The 21,977-nt window shown below is 35.8% G+C and overlaps 1 protein-coding gene across 1 annotated transcript; it reads left to right on the top strand.

Annotated features, from left to right (window-relative positions):
• The first annotated feature begins 4,063 nt into the window (after positions 1-4,063).
• On the top strand, positions 4,064-4,942 carry LOC141830561 (uncharacterized). Its single transcript, XM_074717967.1, has one exon. The coding sequence runs from the start codon at positions 4,064-4,066 to the stop codon at positions 4,940-4,942; it is 879 nt and encodes a 292-aa protein (XP_074574068.1).
• The last annotated feature ends 17,035 nt before the right edge of the window (positions 4,943-21,977 follow it).

Here is a 21,977-nt window from a genome sequence, read left to right as displayed (position 1 = left end):
GATCAAGTGAATCAAGTCAGGTACTCCTTACCCTTCTTGACCACTTAACCTAAACCTCCCTGACGTACTATCATCTCGCCCCACCCTGGTACTAGGTTGGCAAGTGTCAACTATTCATTTGTCCTTAACTAACCGTTCTAAGTTAAGCAGAAAGTAAACATGATGACATGGCATGTTATATGCATTTTAAAATAAAGCAGATGCATGTCATGGCAAGTATGCATGAGTCAAACAATTCACGCAATAATTTTTGATTTCTAAGGATGTATCAAATTCTCGATTTGATACATTTCGTGTGGACCCGCGAATGTGTCAACCCACTTTGACACATTTTGAGTTTTATTTAATTTTATGTTTCATTTGGTAATATTTTAATTTAGTTTCATAATTAAAAGTAATTTATTATTTAGTTTATGACTTTTGAATTTGAATTTAATTTTAATTTAATTTAATTTTAATTTTGAATTTTAATTTAATTTAATTTTAATTTAATTTAATTTTAATTTAATTTAATTTTAATTTAATTTTAATTTAATTTAATTTGAATTTAATTTTAAATTTAATTTGAATTTAATTTTATTTTAATTTAATTTGAATTTAATTTGAATTTTTTAATTTAATTTGAATTTTAATTTAATTTTAATTTAATTTAATTTTAATTTAATTTTAATTTAATTTTGAATTTTAATTTAATTTTAATTAATTTCGAATTTTGATTATTAATTAAGAATTATTAATTTAGGTTTGAATTATTATTAATTAATTTAATTTGTTGGATTAGTTTTAGATTTGATTTGAATTGTTAAAATTTGTTTCCTAAATTTTAGGATTTAATTTTGAATTTTAGATTTTAATTTTTTCTTGGAATTATTAGAATTTTAATTTATTTTAATTTCTCCTTGAGAAGTCCTACCTTCTTTTGGAGTGATTTAGCCTCGTCTTCGGTCTTAACTAATTTCTTAGCTAAGTTAGTTATTATTGAATATAATTTTTCTTCACTTAAAGTGGAGTTATTTAATGTGTCATAATTAAAAGGTACAGAATTATAATTAATTTTATTTAATTTCGAATTTTTATTAATTTTATTATTTATCTTGTTGAAATTTAAATTTTTCTTGATTATCATGAATTTTTAATTTCGAATTATTTGAATTATTATTTGATAGGTTTTGATCATGAATTTTTAATTTTTAGTTTCGAATTACTTGGTAAATTTGAAATAGTCAAATTATCTTGATTTTTATCATTCTTATCTTGTTCGTTTGAATTTTTAATAATTTTCGGAATTTTTAAATTAATTAAAGTTGAATCATTAAGTTTATCATTATCTTGGTTGGATGAGTTAAAAACTTGTTCAAATTTTTTATTTATTTGAGATAAATCTAAATTATTTAAATTCGAATTTTTAATAATTGAATTGGTTAAATTTGAATTAGTTAAATTATTATTTAATTCGGATTTATTAATTAATTTATCTAGGTTAGATGAGTTATCCTTAATTTTAGGATTTAGATTAGAATTTTTCAATTTATTAAAATTTGAGTTTGAATTTTTCAAATTTTCTAAATTATTTAAATTTGAATTATTCATATTTGAATCGGTTAAATTTGAATTTGTTAAATTATTATTTAATTTGAATTTATTAATTGATTTATCCAAATTAGATGAGATTTCCTTAATTTTAGGATCTAGATTCAAATTTCCTAAATTTTCTAGGGTTGAATTTTTCTTATTTTCTAAATTTGAATTTTTCTTATCTTCTAAATTTGAATTTTTCTTATCTTCTAAATTTGAATTTTTCTTAGAAAAATTATCTAAATTGTCTAAAATATCCAAATTTGCAGAAATAGTAAAACTAGCATGATCATGCAACCTAGGGGTATTTTCGTAATTTTGCAGAACTTACCGGAAAAATCGCTTCCCCCAATTCAGAAGGCTTTTTCGCCGTCTTCCTCTCCGGGCACCGGTTCTTGTAGTGGCCGAATTTCTGGCACTTGAAGCACTGGATGTGGTCCTTGTTTCTCCGGGCTCCTGGCATCGGTTGCCCCTTTGCCGCCGGTGGTGCCGTCCGAATCTTACGAGTAGGACACTTATTTTTGTAGTGCCCTCTCTCCCTGCACTTAAAACATATTATATGAATTTTAAAATTAATATTTAAAAACATTACCTTTTTCCCCCTCCATCTTCGCCGTCTTGCTCCCTTGGCGGTTAGTCCAATCGAGAGCGCACCGGCTCTGATACCAATTGTAGGATCTGGATTAGCGCTAGAGGGGGGGTGAATAGCGCGTTCGCGTTCGTTGAAAATTCGTTCGTTCTGTAAAAATACTTGGCAGCGGAAATTAGAATAAAAACACAGAAGGGACACGCGGGATTTTTTACTTGGTTCCCAACCCCCCAGGGTTAGTACGTCCAAGGCCTATGCACGGCAACGTCCGTCCACTATGGTCTCCTTCCCGAACCTTGTTCGGAGGTGGAGAAACCCGTCTTACAGTCCGTAAATCACAAACAATAACTGATAAAATAAGTGCAGTAATTAAAAAGGTAGAACCAAATGTACGGCCGGATCTGAGAGGTCCTGAGCGCCCAACGCTCCTCCTGGATCTTCCCCGGCGGCAGTTGTCTGGTCCCGTTCGCGTTCGGCGGCAGCACGTGTAAGAATGGAGGCGTAGAATTGGATATTGAAGGCTGCTGGTCGAAGCCTCCATATATAGTGGTCCTGAGTCGACTCAGATGCCCATCTGGGTCGACTCCAGCTGACGTGGCAGATAAAACTTTATCTCTGTTCGTTATCTGCTGTCTGAGTCGACTCAAATGCCCTTCTGAGTCGACTCCAGCTGCCGTGGCGTCAACTGCGATAAGCCTTGACTCTGCTTGAGTCTGCGTCAGCCTGAGTCGACTCAAAACTCGATCTGAGTCGACTCCACTGCCGAGTCGACTCAAAACTCCAGTTGAGTCGACTCAACCCAAGTTTGACCTGAGTTGACTTTAGCTTGACTTTGAGTTGACTTTGCTTGCTTCACCTCTACTTTTTCCTCTTGCTTCCAGCTCCTGGTACCTGCAAGATAAGTATACAAGCAAGCAAACAAAACAACCTAAAGGCTTACCTAGTGGGTGGTCTAACTTCAGATTTCTACCGAAATCCTGGGTTAGTCTAACCCACTCCATTCTGGAGAATTTATGCCAACCAAGTCCTCCAGACTTGTTGGACTTGTGCTCGGCTCTGTCTTTGCCCCCCAGGACTTTAACTGCAACTGACCTACAGTCCAGTCTTCTGCTGCAACTCGTCCTCCTGACCTAAGTCCAGCTTTCTGCAACTTGGTCCTCCTGACCCAAGTCCAGATCTTGCCTGGTGCACGTTGACTCTGCCAAGACTTCTGCCTGATCTTCCAAACCAGGACTTTCCTTTGCCTAGCCTACAACTAGGACTTCCCTTGCCCAGCTTCACTCACTAGGACTTCCCTTGCCTAGTTTAACCAACTAGGACTTCCTCTGCCTAGTTTGACCAACTAGGACTTCTCGCTAGTCAACCGACTAGACTTGCTCACATCCACACACCCAAACATCAGATCCTGTTTGGGTCAACCCTTGGTCAAACTGACCAGACCTTAGGTACATTGTCAAACATCGAAACCTAAGGCAAGATGCTGTGCTTCTTGCACCAACAAAACTAGTTCCCACTTTGGGGGTAAAATTGCAAAAATATCAATCAAATAGTTTTAGCCTTGTTTCACTTATATAGGTTCTTTTGCTCAAATAGTTTTAGCCTTGTTTCACTTATATAGGTTCTTGTTTCACTAGATATGACAGTTAAGATGTGATAAAATTTCCTCTTGTTTAAGTACAGTGATTTCAAATTTAACTGTCTGCTCATTGTAACAAGTTCTATTTGAGTGCTAGGAATATTTTAAGGAATATTTGATTATAATCAATTTTTATTTAGCTAAATAGGGAATGCCTCGAGTAATTAAGTACACCAGGTAGGTGAAGCCAATAGAGCATTTATTTTATACCAAATACCAAGAAGCTATTTAACATAATCTTATTCCTTCATACAGACAACAAAATGGACAAAGCATGGATGTCAAAGGATAGATTATCACATGAGTTTGGACTTGGATTGGAATCTTTTATGCAATTTTCGCTGCAACATGCTGCTAATCCTACTAGTATACCTTGTCCTTGTACGAAATGTGGTAATCTATGGAACAATAATATTAACAGCATAAGGGCACATGTGTACTACAATGGTATAGACTTAACATACAAAAAATGGATATGGCATGGGGAAGACTCTATATTAGGGGATTTAAAGAAAGAGAAAGATGCATATGGAGAATGTGAAAACTATTTTGCTGCTGATGACCCTGTAGATATGGTACACGCGGCTTATGAAAGTTCGCAGAATCCAGATCAATTTATAAAATTACTTGAGGATGCTGAAAAACCTCTGTATCCTGGGTGTACTAAATTTACAAAGTTATCTGCAATTGTGCAGTTATATAACTTGAAGGCGAAATACAGCTGGAGTGATAATAGTTTTACTGACCTACTTATCTTGTTTGGAGAAATGCTTCCTGCTAGCAATGAATTGCCTTTATCTTTATATGATGCAAAGAAAAGCTTATGTGCAATGGGGATGACTTATAAGAAAATACATGCTTGCCCTAATGATTGTGTCCTATACTGGAAGGAGTATGAGGATTTTATCGATTGTCCTACTTGTGGGATGTCAAGGTGGAAGTTGGCCAAGAATTCAAGGATAATTGAAGGAGTCCCTGCAAAGATTTTATGGTACTTTCCTCCTATTCCTAGATTTCAAAGAATGTTTCGGAGTAAGGAAATATCTAAGGAGTTAACTTGGCATGCTGATAAAAGAGTACGTGATGCCTATATGCGACATCCAGCTGATGCACCTTGTTGGAGACTTGTGGATCATAATTGACCATCGATGATTGATTGACAAAATAGCAGTTGACTGATATGTGTTACCAAACAACTGATGGGAAATTTCTAAAACAACAAGTTGCTTATAAATGGAGGAGAGCTTGAAGGTTTTACAAGCAGATTTTGAGAGCCTTTTGAATGTTGCTGGAAGATCCTGGTCAAAGTTTCAAAAGCATGAAAGAACAACTAAAGCAAGCAACAAGTAAATAAGAGAAAGACTTCTGTTGTGTAATTATTCTTTACATTGTATTCTTTTGTATTTATCATTGTTATAATAATAGGTATTGTAAAAGATTTCTTCACTCTCAAAAGAATTTTTTTAAAAAATAGAGGATATAGGAAGTAATCCACCAACATATCATAGATCGTAAAGTAAGAATCCCATGACTGCCAAACCACATAAAATGTCACGTATTTTTTTATTGTATTTATATTGCATTATTCGCTAACTTTTTGTTGACGAGAAAGAATGAATGAAAAAGAAGAGTGTTTATTCCCCTCTACGAGTAAGAAAAAAGCTTGTATTCTGATTTATCCAAAATATATTGTCTAATTTTATTAGCAAATAGACTTTGCACAATAGTAACCTTGTTTACACATTAGCAGATTGTCCATTACAACAACACCAACAATATTCATTACAACAACGACGACGAAAAGGCTATTGTCATTTAAATCATTAATTAGCTGCACAAGATTAGTTAACTACAGGCACTATATAAAATCATATGTTATGCCTTAAGCTCCTTGCATTTACTGCACTTAACTTTTTCATTGTCCTCTAATTCAATTTGTGTCTTCTTTCTTCTCCTTAAATGCTACAAAGAAAATTCTTTGGTGGCCACAACTTAAGGGTCCTAGGAATCTGTTGAGGCCTTTACTTTTTGATACTGATGATTTTCTGGTAGCCACAATGACTTTGTAAAACCAAGCACTCTTTGAATTTCATTTATGCTCTTACGTTTTAGTTGTCATCAAAATATTTTTTATTTTTTTAAAAAAAAATATTTTGATAGAAGCTTAATGATCAAAATGGTTATGTGAAACCTTTTTCTTCATTTTCACATCAGAACATCATCATTTTTTTTTCAGAAATAAGCTAATGGCCTTCAAGTGATAAAATGATAATATAGGTACACCAAAGCATTCAAAGTGTTTCTAGGAGTTTACAAGTATTTTTCCTCGTGGATTTTAAACAGTGAAAGATCCTTAAAATATTGTTTTTTTTAAAACATACTATGATATTCTTCTAGTACTTAAATTGGAATAATATAATATCTCGTATTTTTATTTTATCGGCTGAAAGATCACTTAATATGACCCCATTACAGTCCATATGCCCTTCACGCTTTCAATTTGATTTGTAGGTCATCAAGCTGTTTTTCAATAAAATTCCTTACTCCTTCACGATGGTCTTTTCCAACCGTCCAAATGAAAATGTGATAGCACTAGGTGTGTGAACAAGCTAAGCCGAGTCAAATTTTATAGCATTCAAACTTATTTGATAAGATAATCGAGTCATGCCAAATCGAATCAAATTAAAATGAATCAAAACATTGAAATAATTATTCGAGTTTGGCTTTGTTTCTTTTTTATAAACTTATGCTTGATATAAGCCTTGAATTTAATTCGTTTATATATTATCAAACTTTCAATTCAAACTTGTATGATTATTTAAAATTTATATATTTTTAAACTTGTTTGATTGGTTGTTGAACTTGAGCATACAAGTTTCTTTATTTATTTACTATATTGATAAGAGTTTTATTAACGAATATAATTCATAAATTTTATTAATGAATATTATTCATGAATAAATCATAATTTTTATTCATAAATATTAACGAACTAAATATAAATTTATTCAAATTTATTCATTTAATTTAAAGAATTATTCAAACTTATTCATTTTTATATATTAAATAAACATATATAAATTTTTACCAAATCGAATATCAAATTTATTTATGAATATTTGATTTATTTTTTATCTTAGATAGCACCCCTTAACTTCTTCAGTAAAAAGTGTAATCCGCCACCCCTTAACCGCTTCTTGAGTCATCCCTTAACCTCACCTAAGTCATATGAGTGGTAGAAAGCCATAAAAGCAACACTTTAATGTTTTACTCCTCCATTAATCTAGAAAAATGTGTCCATGCCTTCAAATTACCCATTTTACAAATAGAATAATGATGAAAAGTAATAAAGTGGATCTAACAAAGAAAAAAAAATTATTTAAGCACTAGATGGGAACTTTATGAACAAATGAATCAAAGGATTTATGTATTAAAGGAATCATCAACATGAGAACGGGAAACAAACAATAGATGATTTTTAAAAGAATGATACACTAAAAGAGCGGGAAGTTATTAGGGGACTGATGAATTTGGTAGGCTAGCAAAGGGGCGCTTATAAAAGTCCACCTTTTGGCATATGTCAAATTACAATTCACTGGTTAATAATAACTATCAAATTTTAGACATGTCAATTGATAAATTTATCATCTTTCACGAATCAAATCTAAATTTAAATATTAAAATAATCAACAAATCGGCAACAATGTTGGAGAATAATATCAGCGCAAATATCAACACAATAATTAGTGTCTCTTCCAATAATCTACCTACCGACCGACCTACCTACCTAAATTAAACGCAACTTTGTCCCCTTCCCCCACTCCTTTTAGTCAAATCTCACTCACACTAAAGTCATTTTTTTTGGTATTAAATATCTCAAATTGCAAACCTAAAAGAAGAGCATATATATTTGTTGATTCATTCCTTGTTTGAGTCAAATCTTTCATTCATGAGTTCAAAAAGAACCCATGGCATACAAATCGAATCAATGGTGTATCGTGGCGTAGAATCTAATCATACCTTGCTTAGCTCTTCTAGACTTTATACCACACCACTCGTAGCCCCTCCTCGCTCAATCAGAGCATGTGCGTGAATCAAATCAATCCCTACAAGAAGAAAAGATAAATATTCCAATCGGCGTCGGCGTCGCCAGATATGAACAGAAATTGGTGTGAAATATAATTCATCTTTGTTTGGTAAATTAGTAGATTCAATGTGAACAAACAACCTAGAAAAGCATTCCCCAAAAGGAAACCAGTTAAGAAAAGGATTAGAGGCAAAGCTGATGTTTTTGCCAAGCCTAGAAAATTATGGTAGCTTTTTCAAATGTCTGCTTTAGTTCCGATAAATTGCATTTCATTTCATTTGCATATAAATAGATTAATAATTTTATATGTGTATGCAACCATCAACATTTGACATCACAGATGACATTATAATTTGACGCATGATAGATTAATAATTATTCTGTAAACTAATTCTAACATATTATTTCTTAGAGAAGACACAAAAAAATCATTAAACGTAAAAAATTCTTCTCTTGATTTAACTGAATAATATTAACTTAAATAAAGATAATGTCCTAAAAGCAACTAAATAATTATTTAAATAATCTCAAAACTCGAACGATACAAAAGATGAAAATAACCTTGATCCGGCGAGAATAATTCGTAGTGACGTGGATGATGAGTAAGATCGGAGGAGAATATCTAGCAATGACGTGGATCAAGGATAAAGAGATCCCGATCTCTTGAAGTCATAATAAAGGCAAAAGAGGGACGACCTCTCTGAAAGGATAACAAACTCCTCAGTACAAGATCCAAAGTCTTCCTAACCTTCATCCAAAATGTCCCGGCCTCTTCTCCTATAGGTTTCAATACTCTCGCCCCAAGCAAACTGCCAACCTAGCAAACCGCCGACCTCATCAAGAGGTCGGCGTGTATCTTGGTATTTAAGATGAGCTCTTCGTAGCTTAGATTTATAGACTACAATTCTCCGTAATAATAGAGTACACACTTTATCAGCCGACCTCATTATCAAGTCGGATCCCTTCCTCATCTCTCTCTACGAAGCTCGATCTTTTACAGTAATCCATCGTTGACCTTACTAAGAGGTCGGCACAAGGTTTAAAATACAGACCGAGCTCTTCCTGACCTCGATGTACATAACCCGATTCCCTACGATCCCCGTAGCATCAAGCTAACTCCATATACCGACCTCATGACTTGGTCCCGGCATCAGATACCGACCTCATGACTTGGTCCCGGTATCACATACCGACCTCATGACTTGGTCTCGGTATCACATACCGACCTCACGAATTGGTCCTTACCTCAGGAATAAACCTTGGGACCTGATCCCAGTATCGCACCATAACCTTAGCTAGCCATTTCAGACAGCTCGGTAATTCATATTAAGAGCTCGACCAGCACTGGGTTTCATGAACAGATACGTGCCAAGAGCTCGGCAGGTCACTTCCCTCAGCTATGGCGCACACATAGAGCTCGGGGGCATACCTAGCTCAGCTCATCAACCCGTCTAAGCTTACTGTATACCTGCACATCCCGACCACACATTATCGACCTCAGGTAGCTGGACAGATGTCAACGGATCATCACACTGACCTTTTCGTCAAGCTTAGCAACTTATCTACAAGGATTAGGATAGAGACCAAGTACTCCTACTTGGTCCCGCACGATCCTAGCCGTCAAAGAAAGATAACTTACGTTGATAAACCATCAGATGTTCGGAATCTGTCATAAGATCGATCCGCTGATCTCGCCTCCACAACCAATTGCAAAAAAGAGATCCGAGGATACCGCTCCCCCCACCTCTATATAAACCCCGCATATATGATAATAAACCATCTTGAATTCTCTCTACACATTTCTACTCTTCTTTTCTGACTTGAGCGTCGGAGTGGCCACGCCGGGAATCCCCGGCGCCTTGCTAATCCGTGCGTTCAGTATTTGTTTCTTCAGGCCCTTCTCGTCGATGTGTAACTGCAAGTTGACGCGGCATTATATTGTCTGGTGGCGTGACTGTCGTCGGCATCGAGCCGAAACAAACCTTAATAAAAAGAACTTCAATTCTTCGAAACCTTCAAAAAGACTTTAAATAATATTTTTTGCCTAATACTAAACCGTTACGGATTGCACCTAATAACAAATATAGATCTCTAAACAAACTTCAATTTGATATATTATGGGCACCGTAATTCAATCCGACTTAAAAGTTATGACCTTTCAATATATAGAATCGTTGTAACACAAGATCGAACCGATCCTGCTCCGACTAGTCCCAACCATAATTTAATGGTTCAGAATCTCCAATTCGACGATTTTTGACAAGTAAACCCTTAACCTTAACCATTTAAGACGGTTATGATTCATGATTCAATTCACAATTCATTCCAGTTCAAGATTATTAATATTTTAAAATTATAAATTTATATTTATATTTATATATATATAAAGAAAGACTTGCACTCATTTAAGTTGGCTCCATATCCCCTACGATTTTAAAGGAATGTCCCAAACTTTAGAAGTATCACTATCAGTACTTCCTTATATCTCAAGTGCCGGAACTGTTGGTGCAATCTTGCCCCAAGTGATTTGGATTTTAATGTTTGCCTAAATTGAATTTAAGTTAGGCAATATTGGTAATCTAACGTGTGTAAATTAAATTCATAGGAAAGTCCAGAAATGAAGACTTGGCAAATTGTGAAGTCCCGGAGGCGCGGCCTCTTGGCAAAGGTGAAGTCCCGGAGGCGAGGCCTCTTAGCAAAGGATGAAATCCCGGAGGCACGACCTCTTGGCAAAGGAAGACTTAGCACGACAAAGCTGAGGGAAACATCTCAAGCTAGTGCAAGGAAAGACACGAGGCTTGTGGAAGGCGTTTGACGGCTTGCGTCAAGGCTAAGGGCTGAAGAAGAAGTTGGAAAGGGAGTTTCAGCTTGATCAGTTGACTGACCAGTTGACCAGTCGACTGATGGGCAGTCGACTGACCAGTTGAGCAGTCGACTGGAGCAGTCGACTGCTCATGGTGCAGTCGACTATTACATGACCGTTGGAGCGACAGCTGACTGATTAAATGCAGATCAAAGAGTCGTTGAAGCCCATCAGTCGACTGGCCCTTGGAGCAGTCGACACTGATGTACGGAAATACATAAAAAGAGCAGACGACGTCGAAGAAACTGATAGTTCATTTTTCTCATCTTTCTGGTATACTCTGACTCTGTAAAAGCTTTCCTCTTCCTCCATACTTCACTCTTCATTTTTGTGAAAGGAAGAGATTATTCTGTGAAGGTTTCTCCGCCTTCAAAGTGTTCTTTGAAAAGGAGATTTTTCATAGTAGAAAGGTGTTCGGTGTGTGTGGATCCTTGGATTAGTCACCTCGTAGAGGTGGATACCAAATAAATCAACGGGTTAGCGATTGTGATCTTTTCTTTGCTTTTATTTTTACTTCCGCTAACAATTTCGCAGGAAAGTTCGAAGAATCGCTATTCACCTCCCTCTAGCGAACGCATCGATCCCAACAAGTGGTATCAGAGCGAGGTCCCTTTTGCGCGAACTAACACTCAACCGAAAGAATCAAATGACGTTTCAAGAGGGATACAGCACCGCACGACCGCCCTACTTCGATGGAAATGATTTTGCGTATTGGAAAGGTAGAATGGAATATTACTTAATGAATGATATTGAAAATTGGTTTAGTGTTTTAGATGTTTTCGAAAAACTCAAGGATGCATCTGGAACACCTCTACCTACCAAGGAATGGTCGAAGGATATATGCAAGAAGGCTCAAGCAAATGCAAAAGCCACAACCACCTTGCAATGCGGGCTTTCCAAAGAATAACTGAGCAAGGTCGGACCATTCGACTCGCCCAAAGAGCTTTGGAAGAAACTCATCGAACTAAACGAAGGTTCAAGCGAATCAAGACGAGCCAAGAGGGATCTCTTGGTAGGACAACTCCAAACCTTCACCATGAAGTCCAACGAGATGGTAAGCCAAATGCACGGGCAATTCAAGGAAATCGTGAACAGTCTTCGTGTAATAGGTGAGAAAATTGACAACCGGGATTTGATAAGGTACATACTTCAAGTCTTTCCCAGAACCACTCTATGGACATCAATGGTCGATGAGTATAAAGTGTCAAGAGATCTTTCAGTTGTTAAATTAGATGAACTGTTTTGCGAATTTGAATTACATGAACAAGCTAACTTGTCTACCAAAGAGAAAGATATAGCTTTGGTTACAGAAAAGAAGAAGAAGAGGGAAAAGAAGGAGTCCTCATCCGATTCTGATCGGGAATCTTCGGATAGCGACGAGGAGATGTCGGCCAAAGAAATAGCCCATTACGTCAAAAAGATGATGGGAAAATCAAGGAGATTCACAAAGAGAGATGTCAAGAAAATGTTTACATCATCACGAGGTAAAATTCAATGTTTGAATTTTAACCCTAACGTTACATGTTATGAATGTTACAAGAAGGGACACATCAAGCTAAACTGTCCAGAGTTAAAGAAGAGAGAGGAGAAGAAAAGGAAGAAGAAGGAAGTGATGGTGGCCCAAGCCGCATGGGATATATCGAGTAGTGACTCCTCAGATGATGAAGAGGAGCTATGCCACATCACTAGACACATGGCACTGATGGGACGTGAAAGTGACCAAGAGACCTCAAGTGAGGAGGAAGAATCAAGTAGCGACGAATCTTCATCAAGTGAAGATGAGGTAATGGATTCTACCAAAGCAAATTTTCTTTATAGAACTATTGCTTATCTCAAAAATACTTTGGATAAATCGAAGTCTAAGGTTAAGGCATTAAAGGAGGAATTTAGGACTATTAGGAACAATGCATGTGAATCTAGTCACTCTAGTAAAGTTAATGAGGAAAATGCTAAGTTAAAGGATGAAGTCGTTGATTTAAGAAAATATTTTAAAAAAATTTCAAATGGGTCAAAATACCTTAATATGATCCTAAATAGTCAAAGAACAGTTTACAACAAGGCCGGAATAGGATACAAGCCTAAAGAGTTTGCCTATATTTCTCTAGTAGGAAGACAAGGGTCACTTAGCAAACAAATCATTAAAGGAAAGGTAAAACAAACATGGGTCCCTAAGAAATATTTGCAAAATGTTAGTGAATCTAGCTTTTGGGTACCAAAGAGTGATGTGTTTCATGTTGTATAGGTAGGAACTCATGTTTACCAAATCAAATATGCTAAATAAATTATTAAGAAATTTGGTTTGGAAAATACTAAGGTAGCTTCTACTTCTATGGGAACAAATGTAGCTTTATCTACTACCGACCATCACATCTATTTACATATGTCTAATTAAGAAAATCATCTTTTATACTAATATTAAGCATGTATCATTCTTTCGACTAAAATAACATGCCTAGTTTAAAATCATTCTTTATGCTAATAATAAGCATATTTAACTTAAATTCATTCTTCAAGCTAATCATAGTAAATATGTCTAACTTAACAATTATTCTAAAAGAAAGAGAAAGCATACATATTCTTTCTTACTTGGAAGGCAGTAGGATTGATGCTTGATGTGAGTGTGACGGAAGGCGGAACCTGCTCTGATACCATTTGTAACACCCCCCCTCTTTCTTATACTAATAGGGAGACGTTACGTACTTTAAACTTTCCTTAACTTTTACTTATTAAATAAAATAACTCAAATAACTTTTCTTTTTCTGTTTAACATGCGGAAGCAAAAGAAATAAATAACTTTTTAGACATAAAATAAATATTTATTTAATTTCTTGATCTTATTCCGCGGTTCCGTCGACACCACACATCAAACACTTTTCCAGCTGCCTCCTCTTTCCTAAAACTTTTCCTTTTATTTATCTGCAATATGAGGAATGCAAACTATAAGCAACGCTTAGTAAGTACATCATCTAACTCACAAAAACCATAGAAAACTTCGTAATAACTGATGCTATTATATGAAAGAAATGCTGGAAATGACATGGGAAAAACTTATATTATATATAAGTGAAAATAAATAAACATCCTTCTTTGGGCCCAGCGAGGTATCACTTAAATTTCTTGTGGGCCTTGTGCCCAGAATTCTTTGTGGGCCTTGTGCCCAGAATTCCTTTTCTTATGGGCCTTGTGCCCAGAATTCCTTTTCCTTGTGCCCATGGGCCTTGTGCCCGTGGGCCTTGCGCCCGATACCCGCCTGTCTAAAGTAAAATACTTTTCTTATACTTCTTATATCATGCAATTTGGAAAGAAACAATTTACACATGCTTTAACATAAAATGATGTCATGGAAATAATACTTTATGCATGCTCTACATACTATGGACAGAATAAAGAAAACAACGGAATAACTCATACTGCAGGTGAGAGATGTACTTACCTTGTCTTCTCACTAAGATTTTAACGCTAAGGTTTGTGAAATCGGAGACTTTCTCCGAGTTACTCTAGCACCTTCTTCGCGCGACCTAACAACAATCATAACTACAGCTTAATCGAAATCATCAACCTAAGCTAATCCTTTAATTAATTATCCATTAATTATTTATATCCCAATACTAAATTAATCATCTATTAATCCATGATCTAACCAAATCCCTTAAATATATACTAATTAATCACTAAACTACTCATTGAATGATTAATTAACAAATTATCATATTTCATTAATCGAATAACCTTTACTTACTCACTTAATTATCTGATTAACATATAATCAATTAATTCCTTAATTAATTACTTACCTTAGTTTAATTAACCTAGTTAATTAATTGATCGTGGCTCATCTTCTCCACGAACAGGGCAGCAGTGGCTACGGCGGTGGCGCGGGCTGGGCACCGGCGGAAGGCGTCGGTGTCGGCTGGACGGCGGCGTCCTCTGTGCAAAAGGGGCGGCGGAGCAGGGGTCTCGGTAGACGGCAGCGTCGGCGGCCGACTATCGATGGTGCTGAGCAGGGGAAGGCGCAGCGCGATAGGGCGAGCTGCGGTGCCTGCTGACAGTGGTGGAGCTCGATTCCTTCCTCTCCGGCGAAGGAAGGCGGTGGGGTAGGCTCTGTAGCGTCGGCGTCTTCTCACGCGGCGGCGGCGAACAACCGGCTCGTGGCTAGGGTTTGATGCCTCGACTCCCTCCCTTGCACGGCCTTTTAAAGGCCGCTTACCCGACGTTTTCGCCGACGGACGCGGCGCCAGGGCGGGCGTCCTTCGGTTCCGCCGAACTCGGAGGACGCGGTCGCGCGGCGTGGAAGAGACGGCGTTTATTTGAGGAGTGCACAGTAACTTTACCCAATTAAATCTAAACTACCGTGTTTTTACCGGCTAAATCCAATTAAAACTTATGATTTATTAAAACAATTGAATATGTTACTGTAGCGAACCGGGTCTGATTTTGGTTCGCTTGGTTCGACCAATCAAACGACTTCCGAATTGACCCAAACTAATTTTGTTGGATTCGTCTTCGCGAGACGAACCTTTTTATCTATTTTATTTTAGCAAAATCTTAACCTAACTCTAGTTCCTACTCATTAATCTAAATAAACTCCTAATTGATTGACCAAATGGATGAAATCATTTACCCCAAATGAGCTCAACCCAATTAACTCCTTAGCCTTTAATGCTTAATTATTAAATTTAATAATTAACCCCTCCTTAATTACAAATTCATTAGGATTATTTATAATTAACCCCTATCTCTTTACGAAATATTCTAAATCTAACCAATAATCTTAAGTGGGGAAAATACGAGTGTTACAACATGTTATGCATTAGGAGCTTCTCCTTAGCTGAGGTTCATATAGATAAGGATGAAATTTTATCTTGGAGACAGAAAATCCAGCCTTAGCAACAGCTAGCAGCCGAGAATGAGGAGGATGATATCGACTTAGCTGACCTCCTCCAGATCCCTCCACGCTTACCTCCTATCACTCTGGAATAGAGAGCGATTAGACTTGAAGAGTCAGAACTTCCTCTTCTTCTTCCCTTTGCTTGGGCCCCGACCCCTAAGGAGATGAGAAGAGGTTGATGTGTGCGCTGGCCCTAGGGGATGAAATCACCTTGCCGGCCCTAGAGGAAGAGAAGCACTTGGAAGGGGCACCGGCCCTAGAAGGTTTAGAGGAGATTAGAATGCTAGAGATGGGCGCCGACCCTAGGAGGAGATTAGGGGAATTGTTGTGTCCTTGAGCCACCCCTTCTCCTCTCCTTTTATAGTTTTGCCATCATAGAAAGTTTAGGAAAAAATAATAGGATTAATATAATTTTGTTGGATAACAAAATTAACATAATTTTATTGGATAACAAAATTTTAATAAAATTTTATTGGATAATAAAATTAACATAATTCTATTTAGAATTAATTGAATTCTGTTAACTGAATTCTTAATAGAATTCTAAATAGAATTCTAACAGAATTCTAAATAGAATTCTAACAGAATTCTAACCGAATTCTTAATAGAATTCTTATTGGTTGGATACGAGGCTTTATCTAGAGGCTACAAGGAACCTAGAGGAGGAATTGATTTAGGCCTCCTGATGGGCTTGGGCTTCCTGTGTTCTCCCTGAACACCCAACTCAAGTCCATCAATAATAACTCATACCACTAAAGGGTTATTATTGAACTACCGCACCAATCCCATATTACAATATGGGCTCCTTTTTATTATGAGTGCATTAATCTCCCTATGTTTAAGATATCGTATGCTCGTCAATCAATTGAATTACTGACAACTCAATTAATTAACTTCTAATTCTGAGAGTAGTACCACTCAACTTTATTATCAAGCGGACTAAGTCCACCTGTAGGGTTTACATGATAATCCTTATGAGCTCCTCAAGGGGACATCATCAGCCAAAATAATTAGGACACAGATTCCTTCTATAATCAACAACACACCATATACATAGTATTATCTCCCAACTCATTGGTTCTATTGATTTAACGAATAAATCTCACCCTTTGATGAATTAAAGAAATAAATACTAAGTATATGTGCTTGTTATTATATAGGGATTAAGAGTATGCACATCCATAATAATAGAGGTCTAGTTCGATTATATAGTCAGTATAAATCGAACGACCTCAAACAATCCTGTTCGATACACACAAAGTGTACTAGTGTAATTTTATAATTAAGATAAACTAATACCAATTACACTACAACCATTCCAATGGTTTGTCCCTATCTTATAAGGAACTGATAATATGATCTTCTGTGTGGCACCACACACCATGTTATCTACAATATAAATTAAGTGGATAACTGCATTAACATATATAAGAATATAAAATGCAAACATTTGACCAAAGTGATTCTCATTTCAAATTATTTCAAAATAAATGTTTATACAACAAGCTAGGCTTATAGTATACATCCCAACATATAGATCTTAATCACAGAGATTTAGGTCGCTTCTCTCATGTCTTTCATGGAGAACTAATCGTAATTTGACTGACTATAGAACAGGCATATCATTTCTTTTCATTAATATGCTATCAACATATAATTACAGGAATACGATCGCACTCCCGCTAACCTCTTTATACACAATGTGTTCGTCAGATTTTGTGAGAAATCAAACTCTTTGATTGCCTCATTAAAATGGATATTCCATCAAGTTCCAAACTTAGATTTAATGAAATCCATTCCGACTTCATGGTTGTTAACCATTTATCCCTTTCTGAACTTTTCAAAATGTGTTCATGATCAGTAGTATACTCATGCTCGACGAGTAACACGTAATCTGATTCACTTACTAGAAATCCATATTTCTTTGAAATATTTCGTGTCCTACTGGATCCACGAAGAGGTTGTGTCTCAATAAGTTCAGCCGATAGCTCATCACTTTGAGCAATCTATTGTGGTTCGCGACTAGGTGTCTCATTTATATCTATTTGAGTCTCTTGAACTTCACGAAGTTTTAACTCAGTTCCCACTGTTTCATGCAAGAGAAGCTCTTTCAGGAATATGGTATGACGTAAAACAAACACTTTTATTCCATTGGAGAATAAAATTGATAACCCCTCATTTCCTTAGGGTATCCAATAGATATTTATCAGATTTAGCTTCCAACTGATCTGATACAGTTCTCTTCACGTAAGTAGGACAACCTCATATCTTCAAGTAAGATAAACAAGGTTTTTACTAATCCATATCTCGTATGGAGTAGCAGAGACCACCTTGGTAGAGACTTTGTTTAACAATTAAATAATTGTCTCAAGTGCGTTGCCTAAAATATTCTTGAAAGAATTGCATGATTTATCCTTAACCTTTACCATATCCAACAAGGTTTGATTTCACCTATCAATACCCCGTTACGCACAGGTGTATACGGCGGAGTCCATTGAAATAATATTTCATTATCTCTAGGATAATCATGAAACTCTTGACTTAAGTATTCACCACCTCGATCGGATCGAAGTGTTCTAATACTCTTGTCAAGGTATGCTCCTGAGTCGACTCCAGTGCTAATCTGAGTTGACTCCAGTCAACGTGGCAGATAAATCTTCTTTCTGCTCGTTATCCACTGTCTGAGTCAACTTGGGTGCATCTGAGTTGACTCCAAGCTCCACTCGAGTCGACTTAAGCTATAGTTGAGTCAACTCTAAGACACTTTTTGTAGAGCTCTGAAAGGGCTTTGAAACGCATCTGACCGTGCCTCGTTCTGAGTCCTGAGTCAAAAGTTATGACTCGTTGAAGTCGGACTCCTCATGTGTTGTCCCTGCATCATGATTCCTACAAGATAAGCATGCAAACAAAGCAACACATCCTACCCTTATTTTGTGGGTCTAACTTCATATTTTTATCGAAATCCTAAGTTAGTCTGACGCCTACTATTCCACTATGGGAACGCGCCCTTATCCACTCCACTCAGGAGAATTTATCTTTACCAACCAAGTCCTCCTGACTTGTTGGACTTTTACTCGGCTCTGTCCTCAGCCCCTAGGATTTGTGCTACGGCTCGGTCCTCTTTGACCAGTCCAAACTTCTGCTGCAACTTGATCCTCCAGATCAGCCCAGACTTTTGCTACGACTCGGTCCTCTAAACCAGCCCAGACTTCTGCTGCGACTCGGTCCTCAGACCAGCCCAGACTTCACCTAGTGCTTCGACTCTGCCAAGACTTTCGCCTGATCCTCCAAATCAGAACTTGCTCATGCCTAGCTACAACTAGGACTTTTCCTTGCCTAGCTTCACTTACCAGGACTTCCCTTGCCCAATCTTCCAGATCAGGACTTCCACTGCCTAGTTAACTGACTAGGTCTTCTCGCTAGTCATCTGGTCTGACTAGCCTTCACTCACTTCATCCAAACATCAAGTCCTGTTTGGATCAACCCCTTGGTCAAACTGGCCAGACTTAGGTATATTGTCAAATATCGAAACCCTTGGAAAGATCTAGTGCTTCTTGCACCAACAATCTCTCCCTTTTTGATGTTTGACAATTTCTTAAGTTAATATAGGTCAGAATTTAATTATCTGGGAGAATTCTATATGATTAACTTAAGTTCCCTTCTCCCCCTTTTCATACATCAAAAAGATTTATTACATTTAAGTCCATTCTCTTTTGCACCAATAATAATGATATCCCTATGGTCACAACTAAGTCTTGACACTTCTTGAAAGACCATAGTAGATTTTATAAAGTAATTTTGAAAAGTATATATATTTATAAGTTCCATGAAAGCCTTTTTAAGATAAATAGCTTTGAAATAGTTTTTCAAAAGAATTTTTAAAATAAATGTTTAAAAATAGATCATTTTTTGAAAACCTAGTCATTATTCTTTTAATTCAGAATCTGCCCCTTAACCTGACACATCCTCAGGGCTCTTTGTTAACCACAAAGCAATCTCCCTATGTGTCTTAGAGTTTGATCTAAATTAAAAGCATAATGGATAATAATTTTTGAAATATTATTTTTCAAGATATTTTCAAATAGTTTTGTAAGAGTGTTTTCAAAATAGGTAGGCTTTTGAAAAACTAGTTATTATCCTTTTAATTCAGAGTCTCCCCCTGAACCAGACACGTCCTCAGGGTTCTTTGTTAACCACAAAGCAACCTCCCTGTGTGTCTTAGGATTTGACCCAAAATAAAAAGATAATGTATAATAATTTTTGAAATGTAGTTGAAATTTTGAAATGTAGTTGAAATAATTTTCTTTACCTTTTAAAAAAAATAGTTTTGCTCTTTTAATTTTGGATCTCTCCCTAAATCTGACATTTTCTTAGGGCTCCTTGTTAACCACAAGGCAAACTCCCTAAATGTCTTAGAGGTTAATCTAAATCAAATCGAGCAAATAATTTTATAATTTTAAATTGAACTTTTAAGTTTGGACTCCCCCTAAATCTGACACTCCCTTAGGGCTCCTTGTTGACCACAAGGCAATCTCCCTATGTGTCTTAGGGGTTGTTCCAAGTTAAAAGAACAATTTATAATATATTTTTCAAAATAATAGTTTTTAAAATAATTTTAGAATTTTTAAAGTTTATTTTTAAGAGGTCTTTTAAATATGAAGTCTTTCAAGAATGACCTCCTCCTGAACTAGACACTCTCTTAGGACATCCTTGTTGACCATAAGGATTTTTTGCCTATGTGTCTTAGGGTTCTTAGACTTAGTGTTGACCTAAAGGTTTGTGTCTAATGTGTTGGTCAATCAAGTTTTCAAATATATAATATTTTGAAAATTATAGTATAGATACACCCAACAAGCATGAATCTCAATTAAATATCAAATTTTCAAAAATAATTTTTATAAAAGTATTTATAATAATTTTTGAAAGCCTTTTTCAAAATATTGTACTTTAATGTCCTTATCATCTCACCCATTCTAAGTGCCTTAGTACATGACAAACACTGTGAGATGAGTTATCAATTTTATTAAGTTTAAGTTAAGTTCTAATGAATGTTTGACCTTGTGTTAGATTTAGGTTTAACCGTCAATCAATTAAGTCCACATGTCAAAAATCAGTTTCCAAGCAGTGGCGAGGCACAGAGACCCTTCTTGGGTATCAAAACAACGACCACGTTCTAAGACAAAACTGATTCAAAAAATTATGACTTTAACCAATTTCTTGAGAAATCTTGGTCTAACTAGTCTAGGATGTGGCAAGGTAGATTCGGTCAGTTCCACTTAGCTAAGAAGACCAAGCATGATACTCCTTACCCCACTTGACTACCCAGACCAAGTTTCCCTAACGTACTATTATCTCGCCCCACCCTGTCACTATGTTGGCAAGTATCAACTATTCATGTTTCCTTAACTAACCATTCTAGATTAAGTGATAAGGAAACATGATGACATGACATATTATATGCATTTAAAATAAAGCAGATGCATATACATGGCAAATATGCATGAGTCAAATAATTCACGTAATTTTCAATTTCTAAGAATGTATCAAATTCTCGATTTGATATATTTCATGTGAGACACCGCGAATGTGTTAATCCACTTTGACACACTTTGAGTTTTATTTTTATTGTTTCATTTGGTAATATTTTCATTTAGTTTTATAATTAAAAGTAATTTATTATTAAGTTCATGACTTTTAAATTTGAGTTATTTTTAATTTAATTTTAATTTAATTTAATTTAATTTTGAATTTTGAATTTAATTTTAATTTAATTTTAAATTTAATTTAATTTTAATTTTAATTTAATTTAATTTTAATTTAATTTTAATTTTAATTTTAATTTTAATTTTGAAGTTAATTTAATTTAAGTTTTGAATTTAATTTAAGTGAGAAACTGACTTCCTACACTTACTGCAAATGAGATATCCGGACGAGTAATAGTAAGATAGCATAGTCTTCCTACTAATCACCTATATCATTCAGGATCTAGAAGAGGCTCTCTTGATTTGACATGAGCTTGACATTAGGATCCATAGGGGTGTCAACTGTCTTTGAGTTTAACATACCTGTTTCTTCTAAAATATCCATTGCACACTTCCTTTGGGATATGATAATTCCATCTTTGGACTGTGCTACTTCTATCTCTAATAAATATTTGAGTTTGCTGAGATCTTTTGTTTGGAAATGTTTTAAAAGATGTTGTTTCACTTATGAAATCCCGAGATGATCACTACCTGTGATAACAATATCATCAACATAAACTACTTAGTAGATGCAACAAGTAGATAAGTGAAAATAAAAGATAAAATGGTCAGCCTCACTCCGAGTCTTACCAAACTC

The sequence above is a fragment of the Curcuma longa genome, chromosome 6 (genome assembly GCF_044706935.1).
Source record: "Curcuma longa cultivar G26 ecotype Majalengka, Jawa Barat chromosome 6, ITB_CL_G26_1.1, whole genome shotgun sequence".
Taxonomy (NCBI): Eukaryota; Viridiplantae; Streptophyta; class Magnoliopsida; order Zingiberales; family Zingiberaceae; genus Curcuma; species Curcuma longa.
Note: the sequence above shows the minus strand (reverse complement) of the source record. Positions and strands in the feature narration are given on the sequence as shown.

Excerpts from the sequence above, each read along its gene's own strand:
- LOC141830561 (XM_074717967.1), top strand. The coding sequence starts at position 4,064 with ATGGACAAAGCATGGATGTCAAAGGATAGATTATCACATGAGTTTGGA.